Here is a 16,483-nt window from a genome sequence, read left to right on the forward strand (position 1 = left end):
GGGGATCAGGTGGAGATGATCGACTCACGCCCGAAACTTGCGACTATTCCTGCCCGGGAAAGGGTTGCGAATTACTTATGATGCCTCCGTCTTTGTTCGATTCTGCTTGGATTGCCTTTGTCCAGTCTATTCCCTCCTCGGATGTCACTGCGATCTGGGACAATCGCGGAACCCACCCCATCCCCTCGTGTTCACCCACAATGATATATGATTATTCAACACTCGTCTGCTTACGGGGTCGAGCCCCATACTAAGCTCCAGGCTTCATCACATGTGCAGGCTGAACGTTATGACGCCCGTCTGGTACGGTGACTCGGTCGAGGTTCCCGAGCCTGTCCGTAGCCCTAACGACTGGCCGCCAGCTCCCAAGTTTCCAGTCCTTCAGGCACCAGGAATTGGAACGGGTGCAATGATCTGCATGACCTCGGTTCATGATGATGTATTTGAATGAGTGTTTGGTCATGGGCCCCAGGCACAAGTGGTATTTATATCAAGGGACTCCCACCTCGGTGACCCCATATCGAGAGATGTCACTAGATGTGAATAACGCCTATCACGACCAGGAATCAGAACGTCACCGAACACACCGAACACGATGAGCACCCATCCAAATCCCAAAGACTCGATGAAGTCGACCTGGCGGCGACAAGACCGCTCGCAGTGGAAGCTCCCGCACTGGATCTTCGAATGGGCCAACGTCTACCACGTCGACCTGGACCGCGAAGTGCCCAAACACTCCAAAAGCGAGAAAGTGCCCTACGTACCGGACTGGCACCTCCATCGCTGGGTGCTAGTCTACGGCAGCATCCCGCTGCTCGCCCACCAACTCTACGTGACCCTCACGGGCCAGAACTTCCACCCCATCGTCGCCTTCCTATACTACTACTACGCCTCGCGGGTGTTCACGCAGCGGGAGCTGCGCCAGCTGCGCGAAATGGGCCACAAGTACGGCTTCCTCGACGGAGACAACCACGAGCGCGACGGCGTGCCAGACGTCGGAGTCGGCAAGGCCCTCACGTCTGTCATGCTCGCAGGGCTCGTGCGACCCCTGATGACCGTGTTCCTCACATACCGGGCCCACGAGGCCCCCGCGTCCCTGGATTGGCGATACCTGCCCCTCGAGATCAGCCTGTACGGGATTATCCTCGACTTCTGGTTCTACTGGTACCACCGACTGATGCACGATGTGGCGGGGCTCTGGAAATACCACCGCACGCACCACCTCACGAAGCACCCGAACCCGCTCCTGACCATCTACGCGGACTCCGAGCAGGAGTTCTTCGATATCGCGGGCATTCCGCTGATGACGTGGGGGACGATGCGCCTGATGGGCCTGCCGATGGGCTTTTACGAGTGGCATATCTGTCAGCTGTATGTGCTGTTCGCCGAGCTGGCGGGCCACAGCGGTCTTCGGATCCATGCGTCACCGCCGAATCCGTTGACGTGGCTGATGCGGATGTTTGGTGCGGAGCTGGTGATCGAGGATCATGATCTGCATCATCGGAAGGGGTGGAAGAAGAGCCATAACTATGGGAAGCAGACGCGCGTGTGGGACCGGGTGTTTGGGACTTGCAGTCCGAGGATCGAGAGTGCGGACGAGAATATCGATTACGAGAATCCGGCGCCCATGGGTCTGTTTTAGCTTAGAAGACTGTTGCTGTTTGTTTGTTCTTGTAAATAGGTATAGTGATGTTTATGCATTTGAAGAATTCCCTGTGGATAACGATGATCTGCAAAGGAATACCTTACTCGAGGATCATAATATATTAACCCAATTGATTTATGTATTTATATAACATTTCCATAAAATACCACTAAACCGAAATTAATGCACAAATAAAGGAATCGATCGCTTGACACGCCCCCACATCGATTCGTCGGGAACGGGGTTGGCAGTTCGATGCCACTCGCCATTGAACGCGTTGATGAGCCAGCTCGACAGACCTATCGGATGAGAAGTGAGTTTCATTTGCTTGAATGACACTGTCGAGTGTAGATGTATACTTACGACTGTAGACCATATAATGGGCATTGTGGAAACCAATGCTGTGATCCGAATCCGGGTAAAAATGCAGGTCATAATTCTGAACATTGGACAAGTCCAGCTTGTCGACCAACACGAGTGTGTTTTGAAGGTGTACGTTGTCGTCCGACGCACCATGCATGACAAGGAAGCGCACCGATTGCTCTAATGCAGACATATCGGTTATAGACGAGTTATCATACCCCGAGGGGTTGTTTTGGGGTGTATGCATATAGCGCTCCGTGTAGATGGAGTCTGAAATAATATAGGTCAGTAATGGCTTATTCGAAACCCAAAGAGGGTAGGACGTACCATAGTATCTCCAGTCTGTGACAGGGGCAACGGCTAGGCCATACTGGAACGTCTCCCCAGCGTCTTGCTCGAGAGTCTTCAAGGTCATGAAGCCACCGTAACTCCAGCCCCAAATGGCCATGCGGGACTCATCAACATATGGCTTTTCAGCCCACATCTTTGCAGTAGTAATCTGATCATAGGCCTCATAATACCCAAGGTTTCCACGGGTGATACATTTGGCTTTTCGACCGATGTATCCAGTGCCTCGTCCGTCGACGGTGACGACGATGTAGCCTAGGCTAGACGCAACGTAGGATTGGAAATCAACAGCGAATTTACGATCCACCGTCTGCGAGCCGGGGCCTCCGTAGAGATAGAACAGCACGGGGTACTTCTTTGCAGGGTTGAAATGAGGCGGGCGGCGTTCGACAACCTGAAGCGTGAAGCCATCAATGGTTACATTTTGGTATATTTTTGTTGGAATCGCATACGCTTCCACCATGCGAGAAATTTGCGGATTGTCCTCTAACGTCTTCTCGAGAATAGGCTGATCGCCCTGGGTGTTGAGTATCGCCTGCCAGGGTACCGAAGGCCCCTTGTAGCTGAGCAACGCATACCCAGATCCATCGGAAAAGGATACATCAAAGTACCCCGGTTTCGAGATGTCAGTCAAGGGCTGGAGGTTCTTTCCGTCCAGTTGCACTCGATAAACATGGCGTTGGGTCGGGGCTTCTTTCGTCGCAACAAAGTACACAAGTCCTCGTTTCAGGTCCACGGCGGATGGCGAGTCCACGACCTCCCACTCACCCGTCGTGAGCATGACGGGATCCGTGTTGTCAAGAGGCGTAAAGTAAGCGAGATGCACATATCCGTCATGGACCACGGCATCGACATAACCGTCCTCTTGGCGCCCATTGCTGGGGTCTGCAGGAATGAACCGGGTGGATTGCGCCGGTTCTATCCACCCGCCGTCCAGAGCGGCGATATCTTGTTCTCGGACCAGCTTTCCCGTCCGAGTCTTAGTATCGACCAAAAATACCTTCAGGTAGTCACTCTCTCGGTTGGTGACCTGAATGAGAACCTTCGCCTCGGTAGCCCACAGCACTTGGAAAATGATTCTGTCGTCATCTTCAAAGTCGTCGGCCACCTCAACGGGAAAGACATCGTTTTTCTCGACGTCGTAAAACTGCAGATTGACGACTGGATTCGGAGCTCCGGCCTTGGGATATTTGATCTGTGAGACATCGGGATATTCCTCCAGCCCTGGAAGGGGTTTCTTGCCCGATGGCCTCGATAGGTAGTACTGGACCGGGAACTCGGGAACCGTCGACTCGTTGGTGCGAAGGAAGGCGATGTACTTCCCATCATTCGACCACCAGGTCACACTGTTCCCCGAAATCACTTCCTCTTCGTATACCCAGTCAGGGACGCCATAGAACAGATCTGCGCCGCCGTCCTTCGTGATCGGGATGACGGAATCCGACGACAGTTTGCGCAAGTACATGTTGTTTTCACGCACGAAGACGACTGCATCTGAGGTCGGCGACCAAGTTGCCAGCTGCACCCGTCCATCAGGTACCTTCGGGTCCAAAGGTTGGGCGGTTTGAGTGTCCACATCGAAGATCCAGTACTTCCCAATGTACGAATGTCTCCAGTTTTTCTCCCGGTCGGACATGAGAAGTACCTTTTTCAGGTTGGGACTCGGCCAGGTCTTAGAGGGCACAAAGGCATATCCATCCACATTTACAATGGACTTCTGCATCAACACCCTTCCCTCCAGCGTATCCTCACCATCCTTGCGGCTGCGAATATCCTCAACTCTCAGGTATCCGTTTCCACCCTCGCCTTGTTCCACCAAGAGGCCGTCTTCACCCTCCGGTCCCGCAATCCAGGAAATGGAATGCGCCGTAGGCGACCACTCGCCGGAGAGCACTTGATCTAGCGTCACTGGTTTCCCCGCGCTCGTGCTCCCCGAGTTGGAATCCGGTTCGTGCAGTTGCAGGGAATCGGAAGCAGTCTGGTATTTCGACCGGCCCTGAGTGAGGAAGAGCACAAACGCCAGCACCCAGCCTCCCACACAGAGGATTATGAGAGCCCAGAATATCTGGCGGGTACGACTTGAGGTGGTCGGCTTCTTGGACCCGGGGAGGAATGGGTCATCCGCGGCAGCGTCCCCATCTTCCATATCGCGGTATCTAGCCTCCTCCGCTGCACTGAAGTTCTCGGTCATTGTCGCATCGCGTTTGTTCTCTCCTAGGAATGACGACTCGACGGACAGACCCGAATCGGAGGAAGCTTGAGAGGCGGTCGACGTGGATCTCGGGCGAGTCATGGGGAGGAACTCTGTATTTTCATCGGCGTCTGACTTGGCCATGATGATTAGAGCAGCATGTAGAGAGCGAATTGACGAGGTTCAGCTATGACGACAGCAACGACAGCGCGATATCGGATTACAGCTCGGACTAGGCAGCTGAGATAGGGGAGGACAGCCGAGGCTCGAGGATTATCGGTGCCACGATGGACAGACGCAGGTGGGTGCAGTGTGGCAATCAAGGCTCATAGGCCTCTGATAGATAAGAATGAAAACGAGAGAGACCCAAGACCGAAGGGCAATGGGCCATGTCGAACCACGGACGTTATAAAGGGACGTTGGGGAGGTTGTGAGACGCGGCGACAGGGAGCAGGGCGGAGGGTGACGAGGCCTTGGCAGTCCGCCTTATCTTCCGGGCGTTGTTCACGACTCATTATTGAGCACCGTTCCCGGCCATCAACCAGCACCCCAACCCTAGTTAAGACACGCCAAGTCAATTTCGCATCTCAAATGAATCGTTATCCCATACGGCAATAGAGCTTCGTTGCAGCGCTGCACACCTCGGCATAGCTGCTTGGCTCACCGACAGTAGTTATTACGGTGCCAGAGCCCAGAGCTTTATACCACTCTACGGTATATGGGAGATGCAACATTTATCCACCTCGCCCGATACCTTGTGACTTTTCCAATTGTTCTCTAGATTATCCAGGCAGCCCTAACGCCATAGAACCCATGCAACCAATTTCAGCCATGTCGCGGGGGACAAAAAAACAAAGAACCAAAAAGGGAAAAACTATCAACCCAATCCTAAAACGCCCAGACATGCACATCATAAATCATTTCAATTGTCGAACTGTGGTCACCAAAACACAGAATTTCTAAAATAGGTCGCCCGCGAGCAGAGGGTGGCCGAATCCATGGCCAGCTGGAAACATTGTCCCCTTAGATGCAACCAGGAGTCTTCGTCGAACGTTGATTGTTCTTCCAGTTTTTCATTTAGTCGAGCCACACAGCCATGGAGATTCTTCATTTGAAGGTAGGTCAGGGAGCAGAGAAGACTCATTCGCTCCTGACCCGTGGCGACTGCGTAATCCCGCTGTAAAAGGGACTGGTGGTCCTGATCTTTCTGCTCTAACATCTCGTTTAGGAACCCGCGAAACAATTGACACTGGGCCAGGACTTTGTTGCAGAGGATGCCGAGAAATTCGGGAGAATGTTCATGTTCGGAGCACTTTGGACAAAGGCTCATTTTTTCCAACAGGCTGATCGTGTCTTCAAGACAGAGCAGGCCGGACTCTTTGGTCTCGAATTCGGAGAAGGAGGGGATGCCGGCAATGGTATGAAGAATTTCCATACCCAGTTGTTTGCATTCACATAGGTCCAGGCTACTGTCCCCTGTGAGGGTCCAGGCGGAGTCGAAGCTCGGCCTATGTTCAGCGGGTTTTGTTGGCGTAACTGTCGCATGCGCTGTAGTATGTCTTGTAGCATGGCTGGTGGTTTTTTGGATTCGCACAGATCTCCTTAGTCTGCTAAATAACATTATGCTTAATTTGTAGTTCTTCTTGGCCTAAACTGAGGGGAGGGGGGGATATCTAGGGTGGAGGGAAATGGGTGAGGTTATTAAGGTAAAATAGTGGTGTGAGTTGGAAGGAAGGGACCCCTCAAGTTAGGCAAAGGTCTTCGTGCCCAAGTCAGGTACTTCTGAACATGTAATACTGGCTTTCACATCATGATGATGTGAGTGTGGTGGCAGAATGTGTTGGTAGACGGAATTCCGGGCGCGAGTATCAAAACGTGGTAAACGAGAATTCCGTTGCCAACCAACGCATTCACCCGAACTACTAGTTGCCTTTTCCCGACTTTGGCTTCATGTTGTTTGTGATCGATTAGTTCATCATGAGCAACCGAGGAGCCTAGCACCAACAGGTGATCAAATGTAGTCGATCAACCTATGTGCTCCCAATTCCGGTTTCTATCATATGACTGTTAGTTGAACAAAATATGACGCGGAACGAGGCCATTTCCCAGCCAGTATCTCTGGGTCATCGGTTCAAACGATGGGGCCGATAAGTCCAGTAATTTCACCATTCTTTTCCTTCCTGCAAATTTCTTTCACGTTTGCTTGACTGTTTGTCAGTGACTCAGTTCTCAGTTGTCAGTGCCAGACTGCCAGTGTCCGTTGTGAACCTTTTCTATTTTGGTCCACTCCCTTAGTTAAGGGGCGGCCAGAGTGGCTATGCTAATTGGTGCCATCTGGTGAGTTAGATTGAGAAAGCACAACCATCAGAAATCGGGGATTTATTGCAGACGATCGATGGATGAAAGTGGGAAGCGTGCAGAGACCATCGTCTGGTGGCTGCCTACTTGGCGCATGTCGAACTGAGCCATATTGACTCTACTAGAGGGACTTGGCGAGGTATCATCTTTGCGAATGCCAACAATAAATAGTACCGCGGTCGATCCGCTCTCGACCCTGCGGGGCTACAGGGCTGAGCCCCCTCAATGGACGCGTCAAAGGGAGAAAAGAGGGCATGGAGAAGGGAAAGGAGGAGCTGGAGTGGCTTTGTCGATTGGGGGGGGGGGGTTCTCCATCGTAAATTATAAGTGTTAGCGGGGTCTTAGTTATAAAGAAGAGGAAGAAGTGGTCGGAAGGGAAAGATTAATATCGCGATCATCGTCTTTCCCGTGACTGCCCAACCTGTTGAACTCAACTCTCCTCCGGGAATTCTTCTTCCTCTCCTCCTCACTCTCCCTCTTTCCCTTGGCCTCCCTCCTTTCCCCCGTCCGATCGGCACCATTTCCCCTTCCTACGCTGGGAAATACCAAGAAGCCACCCCCCAGCACCATCGTATCTCGGCATTGGCCCGATCAACGTCATTTTCGCATTACGCCACTAGGCAGACGGATTCTGCCCTGTACTCAGGAACCGCCCTCGATCTTTAACGGTGGCACTCGTGGGTTTTTTTCCCCTCTTCTTTCTATATAAGTTTATGATCCGTCATTTGGGCGACTGGTGTTGAGCGATCGTACGCAACTGTCGTTCACCATGGCCTCTGAGAACCCTGTCCAGAGCTCCGATGGCCTCACGGTCGGCCCTCCATCGGAATCCCAGAACATTACCCCGCCAGGGCAAATCCTGACGGGAAAGCAAGAACATTGTTGGTCTCTCATTTACAAGGGCGTAATTACTCATCTCTAACAGTTGCAGACCTGAAGCGCGAACTCATCGCACGCCAGGTGCAGAGCGAAATCGCCGAGCTGAACTCGCCAACTGCCCTCCGTCGCTTCGGTGCCCCGTTCAAGTCGGAATTCGGCGAAGTCGCGCCCGTGGATTCAGAACTCCCCATCCTCCGTCATATCTTCGTTCATCATGTGCGGAACTTCCCCTTTCTCGATAAAGCCCGCGAAAAGGAGTTTTGGCAGGACAAGTTGCAGGTGGTACGTGTGGCCCCTCTTCCCTTTCCCCTCCCCGCAGCCACTGATTGCAAGTTACTAGTTTCTTGAATCATTCGCCAAGAAGAATGTGTCGTCGTCGGAAGATCGATTGGAGGAGACAAAACGGCGAAAGCTGGCCAGGAAGTGTGAGAAGCTCGTTGAACTGATGATGGTGTCTGGCATTCCTACAGCATCGGGATATGAAGAACGGATACAATTTTCGGAAATGGAGGTTGTTGAGCGTGGTGCCAACGAGTCGGGACTTCTAGTCAATATGCCCGAAGGGAATGCGATCCATGGCTGGGACATCAATGTGGCTGCGGTGCGCGTTGCTTCCGTGAGGCGAACAGTACGGTACCATCAACATGCGGTAAGCAACCTTGGTCCATGTCGCACCCAAGGCTACAACTAATGTTCAAATCTAGGAGTTCATTATTCGCGTGCGGCGGGAAGGGAAGTCTGACATCTTCGTGGCCCGGCGGTATGGCGAATTTTCCAAGCTTCAAAAACGGCTGCAAACCGAATTCCCCGGAAAGCCACTGCCTCCCCTGCCGCGCAAGAACAAGACTTCTACGGCGTCCAGCTTCTTCTCCTCGGCAGATGACGATGCGTCTTCCGTATCCTCGTTGTCCACTCAGAGTACAAGTACCCCAGAAGAAAACCAAAGCCAGAGCTCGAGCTCGAGAAACCTAACCCCCGGGAACCACAATCTTCATCGTTCGATATCACGGTCGTCTATGAGATCCGCCCTGGGGAAGTCCCCCAAGTCCCCGAGAGCCTCAGGCGAGGTTTCTCGCGAGACTGTTTTATACAGAGAAGAACAGCGGGTGTCGCTCCGAGCCTTCCTTCGTACCCTACTGCAAAACAAACGGGCGGCCGAATCGAAAGCTCTCGAGGAATTTCTCACTGCGCAACCTATTGCTCTAAATGAGGAAGAGATGATAGATATGCAACATCGCAAGGAAGCGGATGCTATCAGAATAGAGGAGCAGAAACGTTTCTACGAGATTGCTCGACAGCGAGCAGCTGAGTTGGATGTTTACATGGAGAACTTTCGTCGAGACATCGTGGAGAGCAGTATGTGCCGCAGCCCAACCGATCATCACACTTTTTACTAACATCCCTGTTTCCTTCCAGATGGCTTGACCAAGCTCTTCTCCGAGATTCGAGAGAAGTCTACAGTAGAGGATCTCAGCCCTCAATACCAGAAATTTGCCGAATGGCTTCGGATTGAGTTCGTACACGACCCGAGAATGACTATGCTTGATGTGATCGCTAACTAGAGCCAGGGTTGCTGCGACGCTGTACCATTTGTTCTTAGCCGAAGACAACTCGCCGGAACTATTTGCGCAATTTAAGCGGATACACTCTCTTGTCCCGTATACGTTGATGAAGAACGTGATCAGGATCGCCAATCCCGCCGCTGTGATGACCGGGGTTCTAGATCTCTTCCTGGCCCAACCCTTTGGGTCGCGATCTCTCCTGCAGCGCATCTTCTCGATGACTCTGAATGACGGCATCAAGGCATTCCAGAAATCGATTGATGCAGTGGCCGCCAAGGTTGATGACCCCATTCTCTGCCAGAAGTTGAAGGCATTTACCGACGCCGACGAAACGGTTAAGAATGAGATCCGCAACGAGGCGACTATGGAGGACGTGGATCTCATTGTTGCCATCCTTCGGTCCGAATACATCGCCCCGGAGATCACCACCGAACAAGTCGGCAAAGTGTTCAATGCGTACGTTGCTTGGAACTTTGCGGTCGAGAACGTGGATCAAGAGATGCGGGAGGGTGCTCAGTGGTTTGCTCACTTGAAACAGCTACTCAAGCTCTATACGCGACAGCGCGATAAGGCCATGATGCTAAGTATCGTTGAAGAGCCAGTCACTCTTCAATTATTCCGTGATCTCTTCACCATTTTCTACGAGCCTCTTGTACGAGTATACAAGTCGGCCAATGTCTACAACAGTATCACGGACTTTGCCCAGTTCGCTGACGATGCGATCGCTGTCATCGAAAAGTGCCAGCGACAGGACGTGTCTGCCGATCCAAACCAAACCGTCCAGGCCTTCATCGATCTCTGTGAACGCCACCAGAGCAGCTTCTACAAGTTTGTGCATGAAGTTCACTTGCATGACAATGGTCTGTTCGGCTCTTTGATGTCGTGGATCGAAGATATCCTGGACTTTTTGCGCCACGGACCGCAAGGCGGTCGATTAGACATGAACGCCCTCCTGCATGGGGCGAAGGATGTGGGGCAAATCGATAAGGATAAGGCGCTACAGGAGATCAATGCCTTGATCAAATGGCACGAGGATCGTAAACGTTGGCACCTTAACAAGACCCGGCAAAAGATGGCGGCTGAAGGCACCGGAAATGAAGCGTTCCCTGGCGCCTCGTTCAGGGGAAGCGATTTTGGATTAGATGAGGTATGTCATCCGTTACATTGGCTGATCGTCCCAAACCATGATTCTAACTTATTATCTAGGGCGACTTGGAGGATCTCGTTATCTCTGACGATGAATCGGAGAACTCGGAGGAGCTCGATGAGGAGGACGACCTCGACCCCATCAACGCCGAACGAAAGCGACGGGGAAAGCAACAGGATCAGCTCCGCCGCACGGCTGGAGAACCCGTGAAGCCAGAAATCCAGGAGATTCTCAAGCTGTCCGATTCGTTCAGCATAATGCTGCGGCAGGTTCTTGCAGAATAGAGTCGGTAGTTTCCTTGTGATACCCCATCATATACCATTCTTCTGTCTTTCTTATTGTCTTTGTGCTCTGCATTGCATTGTCTGGTGAAATGAGACGTCTGGTAGAGTGTGGAGTAGATTTGTACAGTCCGATGGATTTTTCTTAGATCAAGACGAAGACAGTTCAAGAGATGAAGCAATACAATTGGTGCTTGAGGCAGCAAATTGACCGCTGAAGATGATGACATAAGGAGCCTAGCCAACTAGTTAACAAGTTAGTTAAGTTTGCTGGGTGAGTGCGGACGCTAGACCCCTTTTGGAGTAGCCGCCCCTCATGGGGCTGACTCAGCCTGTCAAAGAAGGCAGTTACCATAGCGACATCGCATCTAAATATCAAAGACCATTGTTCGGGGCACCAGAGGGGTCGTCTTTGATCGCACCGGGTGCGTCTCCCTCAGAACATCCCAAAATGCTCTCTCCTCAGAAGTCCCCTTCGAAAGGCCTTTCTCCGCGCACCTCGGTACCATTGCGGGGTCTCTTTGCCGACGGGGTCTGGCGTTGTGACTGTTCCGGACGACCCCCTGCGGTCAAACTGCAGACCAAGAACCACGGCATGAACCACGGAAAATGGTGTAGGGCGTCCTTTTATCTTCGACGGCGCTAGCAATAGCGACTGATTTCTAACATACACCGCAGTTTACAAGTGCCAGAAACCCCCGTCGCAACAATGCCGATTCTTCCTCTGGGAAACCGATGCCAAACTTCGCGAAGAAAGGGCTGTCCTTTCGAACTCGCGCACCGAGCCAACCAACCCGCAAACTCCTTCGAAACAAGCCGGCTATGGAAGATCCGGGCTTCTCACACCGCAGACCGAGCGACCGTTCCGCACCGCGCCCGCGATGGGACCCCCTGGAGCACAAGCACTTCCGCAGAGTGCCAAGGCGAAAATGATGTCTGAGGATACGGCTGAGTTCGAATGGGATGATACGTTTGATGGGTCACCGGGGAAGTCACTGGGTAAGCCGCGCCAGCTTTTCGCATCGGCCGGTAGCTCCAGTTCGACTTTGGGAACTCAGTCCTTCGAATCCGAGTCCAGTCCACGCAAGGCGGCCCGCACGGATTCGTTTACCTCGCCTGGCAAACGCAAGCTGTCTGATATGCAAAACGATACCCCACAAACTCCGAAATCAGTGTGGTCACAGTCCGAGTCATGGCGGTTACCTCCACCTTCGGCGGAGCTGTGCATGACCCCTACGCCGAGTAAATATCACAATGCGCTATCGGGCGATCCGCGGGCGGAATCGTCAGACCTTGCGCTTCAGGTGGTGAAGATCCTCGAGAGCCATAATGCGGTGCTACCTCGCCGAGCTCAGGAAGAGGTCAGCGAACTACTGAACAAGCATGATTTGAGAACGAAGGGGGTCATCCGCGGGCGGGAGATCTCTTGGGCGCAGATAAAGAAGAAAAATGAAGAAATCAAACAGCTCCAGGATAGGATTGAAGTCTTAGAGAAACAGCGCAAGCTGGACCAAGCTTTGTTGAACGAGCTGAGCTCGTCATAACTGGGTATTGGGCCTGTCGCTGTCCTTCGCACGGTGATGGTGTCTTCTGGGATTTTATTGGAAGAGCGGTTATGTTCGTATTGATGCTGCAGTACTTTTTTCGAAATGCAGGATAGCGTGTGCCTGCCCAGTTGTTATAAATTTAGCCATAGTTACGAATTGAAAAGTTAATACCCACACTTATAATCAATGAATATCAAATCGAACTGCTTGAGAATGCGATCGCGATCCGATCTTATCGCACCACTGTCACGTGCTGATAAAATCGCGAACCCAACGCAAATCGGAGAATCCTCAAAAAAGAAAACCCCACGCTATGATCAAATAACGACCAGATACCCCAGTTCCCGATAAACCGCCCCAATCCAACCCTTTCACCTCTTCCGACCGTACCACCACAGTCCATGGCCCAAACAAAAGGCACCGAGCCCTCGAACCCGTCGAACAGCGCTCTCCCCACCATGTTTCGGCCGCCTGTGAACCGTGCAATGCGGGCACTGGACCGATCGTTTTTCAAGAAGACGCTACCGCTCTCGGCTGCTACGGTGTTCAAGAACTCGGATATCTCGAAGGTGCGCGGGACGCTGCACAAGAGCCATGACTTGATGGAGGCGCCGAGATTGAACATCATTCGAGAGGTGAAAGTCGATGACGCCGTGCGGAAGTGTCTGCTGCTGAAGGATGGGGTAAAGCATGATGGTTGGTTATAACTGAATGATGTGTGTCAGGCAATCGCTGACAGGAGGCAGATGCTGCGACTTGGTCGCCGACACTGAGTGAGCTTGTGGAGAAGGGGACGGTCGCTATGAGAGGTTATGATTTGACCTTAGAGTATGATTATTGGACGTATGGTGAGTGTTACTTTCATGATGATAGACTCTGGACGAGAGAATGGGACTAATTGTCTGTGTAGCGGATATCATGGATGCCATTATACCGGAAGATTTGCTGGCGGAATTCCCGCAAGGATATACACAAGTTGGTCATGTGGGTATGTTCTTGACTCCGACGTGGATAACATGGCCGGCCCTTAGACTGACGTGATCTAGCTCATCTCAACCTACGTGAACAATATCTCCCCTACAAGAACATCATTGCGCAGGTTATAATGGACAAGAATGTGAACATCAAGACGGTGATCAGAAAGACGGAAGACGTGGGCACGCACAGCCAATTCCGCACTTTCCCATTCGAGTTGCTGGCCGGTGAGGATGACATGAACGTGGTTCAGAGCGAGCAGGACTGTGTGTTCCACTTCGACTACTCGCGCGTGTACTGGAACAGTCGCTTGGAGACGGAACACCGTCGGCTGGTGCAGAAGTTCCGCCCTGGCGAAATGGTCTGCGATGTCATGGCCGGCGTTGGCCCCTTCGCGGTCCCTGCCGGCAAAAAGAAGATCTTCGTTTGGGCCAATGATCTCAACCCGCACGGATATGAAGTCATGCAAGATGCAGTCAAGAGGAACCGCGTGGAACCATTCGTGACTCCGTTCAACCAGGACGGCAGAGACTTCATCCGCTGGTCTGCTAAGGAGCTCGTGGAGCAAGGCCCCCAGCAGGTGTCTCTCCCACATAAGCGTAGAGAACGGAGAGGTGCCAGAAAGGAGGAACAACCCGCTATGCCTCCTCCGGAAGTCATGACCCGTCCCACGGTCTTCGATCACTACGTGATGAATCTACCCGCCATTGCTCTGGAATTCCTCGATGCGTTCCCCGGGCTCTACGCCGGTAAGGAGTCACTCTTTGCGCCGCATACCTCGCAGGCTCTTCCCATGATCCACGTCTACTGCTTCTCTGGTCATTCAGAAGACGAGGCCGATGACCACGCCGACATCTGCAAGCGCATTACCGAACGAATCGGACACCCCGTCAATTTAGAGGACCGAGTTGGAGGCAGTGGCAACCAGGAATTGGAACTCTCCATTCACAACGTGAGACTGGTCAGTCCCAACAAGCAAATGTTTTGTGCCAGTTTCCGTCTACCCAAAGAGGTTGCATTCCGAAAAGTATAGATTGCAGGCCATATGGTATAGGATCGTCGCATAGCATGAGGCGTTTGGGACATGAGATGTAAAGCCTGGAAAGAAAAAATAGTGAATTTTGAATCGATACCCTCTTCGCTCAGTTTAATTGTACACTGCAGAGTATTGTAGGATGCTATATAGTTATTGGAATCTCCCACCATTTTAGCAAGTCTTTTTCTATGATTTCCGGTGCTCCCATTTGGATTTACCACTGTGCATCGCATGAAAACCTGCTTAATGGAACTTTTACACACTGCATATCGAGGTAAAGAGAACAATTTATCCATTGATTTTCCTGATCCGTAGACTCTTTTATTGTTGATATCAAAGGCGGTGAACCATTTCACCGCCTCGAAACTGCCAGAACCAAACTTCATAGAGAGAGTTTTCCCGTGCCGTGCGGACCTCACATTCAACGCTCAGCAACATTGTCTCTGTTGAGTCGGAATCCGTTCAGTCGAATTATACCGAGAGAACCATCGCGTGCCTTGCCATCGCCAATCGAAACGAATATCGAGATCCTACCCAAAGTGCACAGGCTTGTACTAGGTCTTCACAATGAGCGTCCAGTTACCCCCCGCCACGCATCGCAAACGCACCTTGCCCCAGGGCGAGCTCGAGGCCGCCTCGACACTGAAACTCGGCGCGGACCAGAACACCCACACGCTGTCGCTGTCCGAAGCGCGTCTCGTCATCAACAAGGTGCTGGAGAATAAACGGAGAGGGGGCAAGAAATACGAGGAGCCGGAGTGAGTTCTACGGCAGCTGCGGAATGCGGGCAAGCGTCTCTGTGACGCCTGCGGGACAAAGAATGACCCATGCTTACACATGCAGAAACCTTACCAAAACCTTGGACTACTTGGAGGTCTTCGCTAGATTCAAGGATGAGGAGAACATCAAGGCCGTTGAGCGACTGCTGAATTCACACACGGAGTTGGAGATGTTCGAACGGTCTCAGCTGGGTATGATTATAATCCTTTCTTTTTCTTCTGTTGGATTCTTTTGTTCTCTGTCTTTGTTGATTTGTCGTTGTCGCTGTCATTGTCTCTTCCGTCGTTATCACATGTCAGAGGCTAGTCTAACGTTGTACCAGGGAGTCTGTGTTGCGACAATGCCGAAGAAGCCAAGTCACTCATTCCTAGTTTGCAGCATAAAATCTCCGATGGAGATCTGCAAGAACTTCTGGATGAGTTGACCAAGCTGCGGAATTTCACCGAGTAAATTGTTGACAAGTTAGATCGTGTCATCTATTGCTTGGCAACTTGGCCTCTCTTTTTTTCATTTATTTCATGATCTGTTTTGTCTGTGGACTTTGTCTCATTTTCAACGACGGCTTCAGCCTAGTATAGCAGGGAGTTCTGGGAGTTTATCGGGCATCTGGGAGAAACTACATCCCGAGATCAGCGGGCGACGGATAACATAGAAGGGGTCGCACGTTGCACGGGAATCTTTGAAAAACCAAAAAAAAAGGGCAAGGCAGTGCGATTAGGGGGTGGCTGCATGAGACAAAAAATGCCTCGACTCATGATGACGAAAAAGAAAAGGTGACACTGCGCTCCGTCGAGGCATGTGGTTGTGCTCAGTGGGAAGTCGCAATCATACAGCTGGCTGCGACGCAAGGGATTTGATAATGATGAAAACATTGTAGATATTAATTGGACTGGGGCGATGTCGTCTGAACAGCGGAAATCCGTATGGGATGCATGATAACCATTTGCATTAAGTAATGAGATCTCCGCGAGGGGGGAAAGTCATCCCGCAGGAAGCAAAGAAAAGGTGGTACAGAGTACATCGGACCTACATGCCACTATGGTGCTATGGGTGCATAACAGAGTCACGGGCTCACAGCACTACTACCTAAAAGAGTGCCTGGTCGGCAGACCCGAGCGTGCCACCGTCCATCAGGATATCCATTATATAACAGCTATTCCACCAGGCCCTCCCATTGGAAGTATAGCGAGGGGACACAGGCTGGGCAATGGCCTCCGTCCGCGGTAAGGAAATTGCCAAAAGATTGGCATACCCAATTTCTCCGGAGATCGATCGCCTCTCCGAGTCACCCCGGCCCAGTTTCCCGTCCGGACCAGCAGAGGAAAGACGGGGGAGATGAATCATGATTTGGTCATAGCGAGAGGACGACTA

The 16,483-nt window shown here is 51.9% G+C and overlaps 6 protein-coding genes across 6 annotated transcripts; 5 read left to right on the forward strand and 1 right to left on the reverse strand.

Annotated features, from left to right (window-relative positions):
• Positions 1–595: 595 nt before the first annotated feature.
• On the forward strand, positions 596–1,642 carry KD926_008031 (sterol desaturase family protein; the record flags this gene model as incomplete). Its single annotated transcript, XM_053103772.1, has 1 exon — positions 596–1,642. One exon carries the CDS (start codon positions 596–598, stop codon positions 1,640–1,642), a length of 1,047 nt encoding a protein of 348 aa, XP_052960596.1.
• A 183-nt stretch (positions 1,643–1,825) lies between these two features.
• dapB (dipeptidyl aminopeptidase dapB) lies at positions 1,826–4,691 on the reverse strand (the record flags this gene model as incomplete). The annotated part of the gene is made up of 3 exons (XM_053103783.1): positions 1,826–1,944; positions 2,009–2,278; positions 2,336–4,691. The coding sequence occupies 3 exons, from the start codon at positions 4,689–4,691 to the stop codon at positions 1,826–1,828; spliced, it is 2,745 nt and encodes a 914-aa protein (XP_052960597.1).
• A 952-nt stretch (positions 4,692–5,643) lies between these two features.
• KD926_008033 (uncharacterized protein) lies at positions 5,644–6,006 on the forward strand (the record flags this gene model as incomplete). The annotated part of the gene is made up of 2 exons (XM_053103794.1): positions 5,644–5,664; positions 5,776–6,006. The coding sequence occupies 2 exons, from the start codon at positions 5,644–5,646 to the stop codon at positions 6,004–6,006; spliced, it is 252 nt and encodes an 83-aa protein (XP_052960598.1).
• A 1,668-nt stretch (positions 6,007–7,674) lies between these two features.
• KD926_008034 (PX domain-containing protein) lies at positions 7,675–10,777 on the forward strand (the record flags this gene model as incomplete). Its single annotated transcript, XM_053103805.1, has 7 exons — positions 7,675–7,786; positions 7,837–8,066; positions 8,125–8,433; positions 8,489–9,140; positions 9,201–9,297; positions 9,353–10,493; positions 10,553–10,777. The coding sequence occupies 7 exons, from the start codon at positions 7,675–7,677 to the stop codon at positions 10,775–10,777; spliced, it is 2,766 nt and encodes a 921-aa protein (XP_052960599.1).
• Positions 10,778–11,225: 448 nt separating this feature from the next.
• KD926_008035 (uncharacterized protein) lies at positions 11,226–12,318 on the forward strand (the record flags this gene model as incomplete). The annotated part of the gene is made up of 2 exons (XM_053103816.1): positions 11,226–11,388; positions 11,453–12,318. 2 exons carry the CDS (start codon positions 11,226–11,228, stop codon positions 12,316–12,318), a joined length of 1,029 nt encoding a protein of 342 aa, XP_052960600.1.
• A 404-nt stretch (positions 12,319–12,722) lies between these two features.
• trm5 (tRNA (guanine) methyltransferase) lies at positions 12,723–15,562 on the forward strand (the record flags this gene model as incomplete). The annotated part of the gene is made up of 7 exons (XM_053103827.1): positions 12,723–13,017; positions 13,068–13,169; positions 13,232–13,309; positions 13,368–14,257; positions 14,891–15,090; positions 15,176–15,303; positions 15,435–15,562. The coding sequence occupies 7 exons, from the start codon at positions 12,723–12,725 to the stop codon at positions 15,560–15,562; spliced, it is 1,821 nt and encodes a 606-aa protein (XP_052960601.1).
• Positions 15,563–16,483: the final 921 nt, after the last annotated feature.

Source organism: Aspergillus affinis, assembly GCF_023601865.1.
Source record: "Aspergillus affinis strain CMG 70 chromosome Unknown NODE_4_length_623078_cov_86_301200, whole genome shotgun sequence".
Lineage (NCBI taxonomy): Eukaryota > Fungi > Ascomycota > Eurotiomycetes > Eurotiales > Aspergillaceae > Aspergillus > Aspergillus affinis.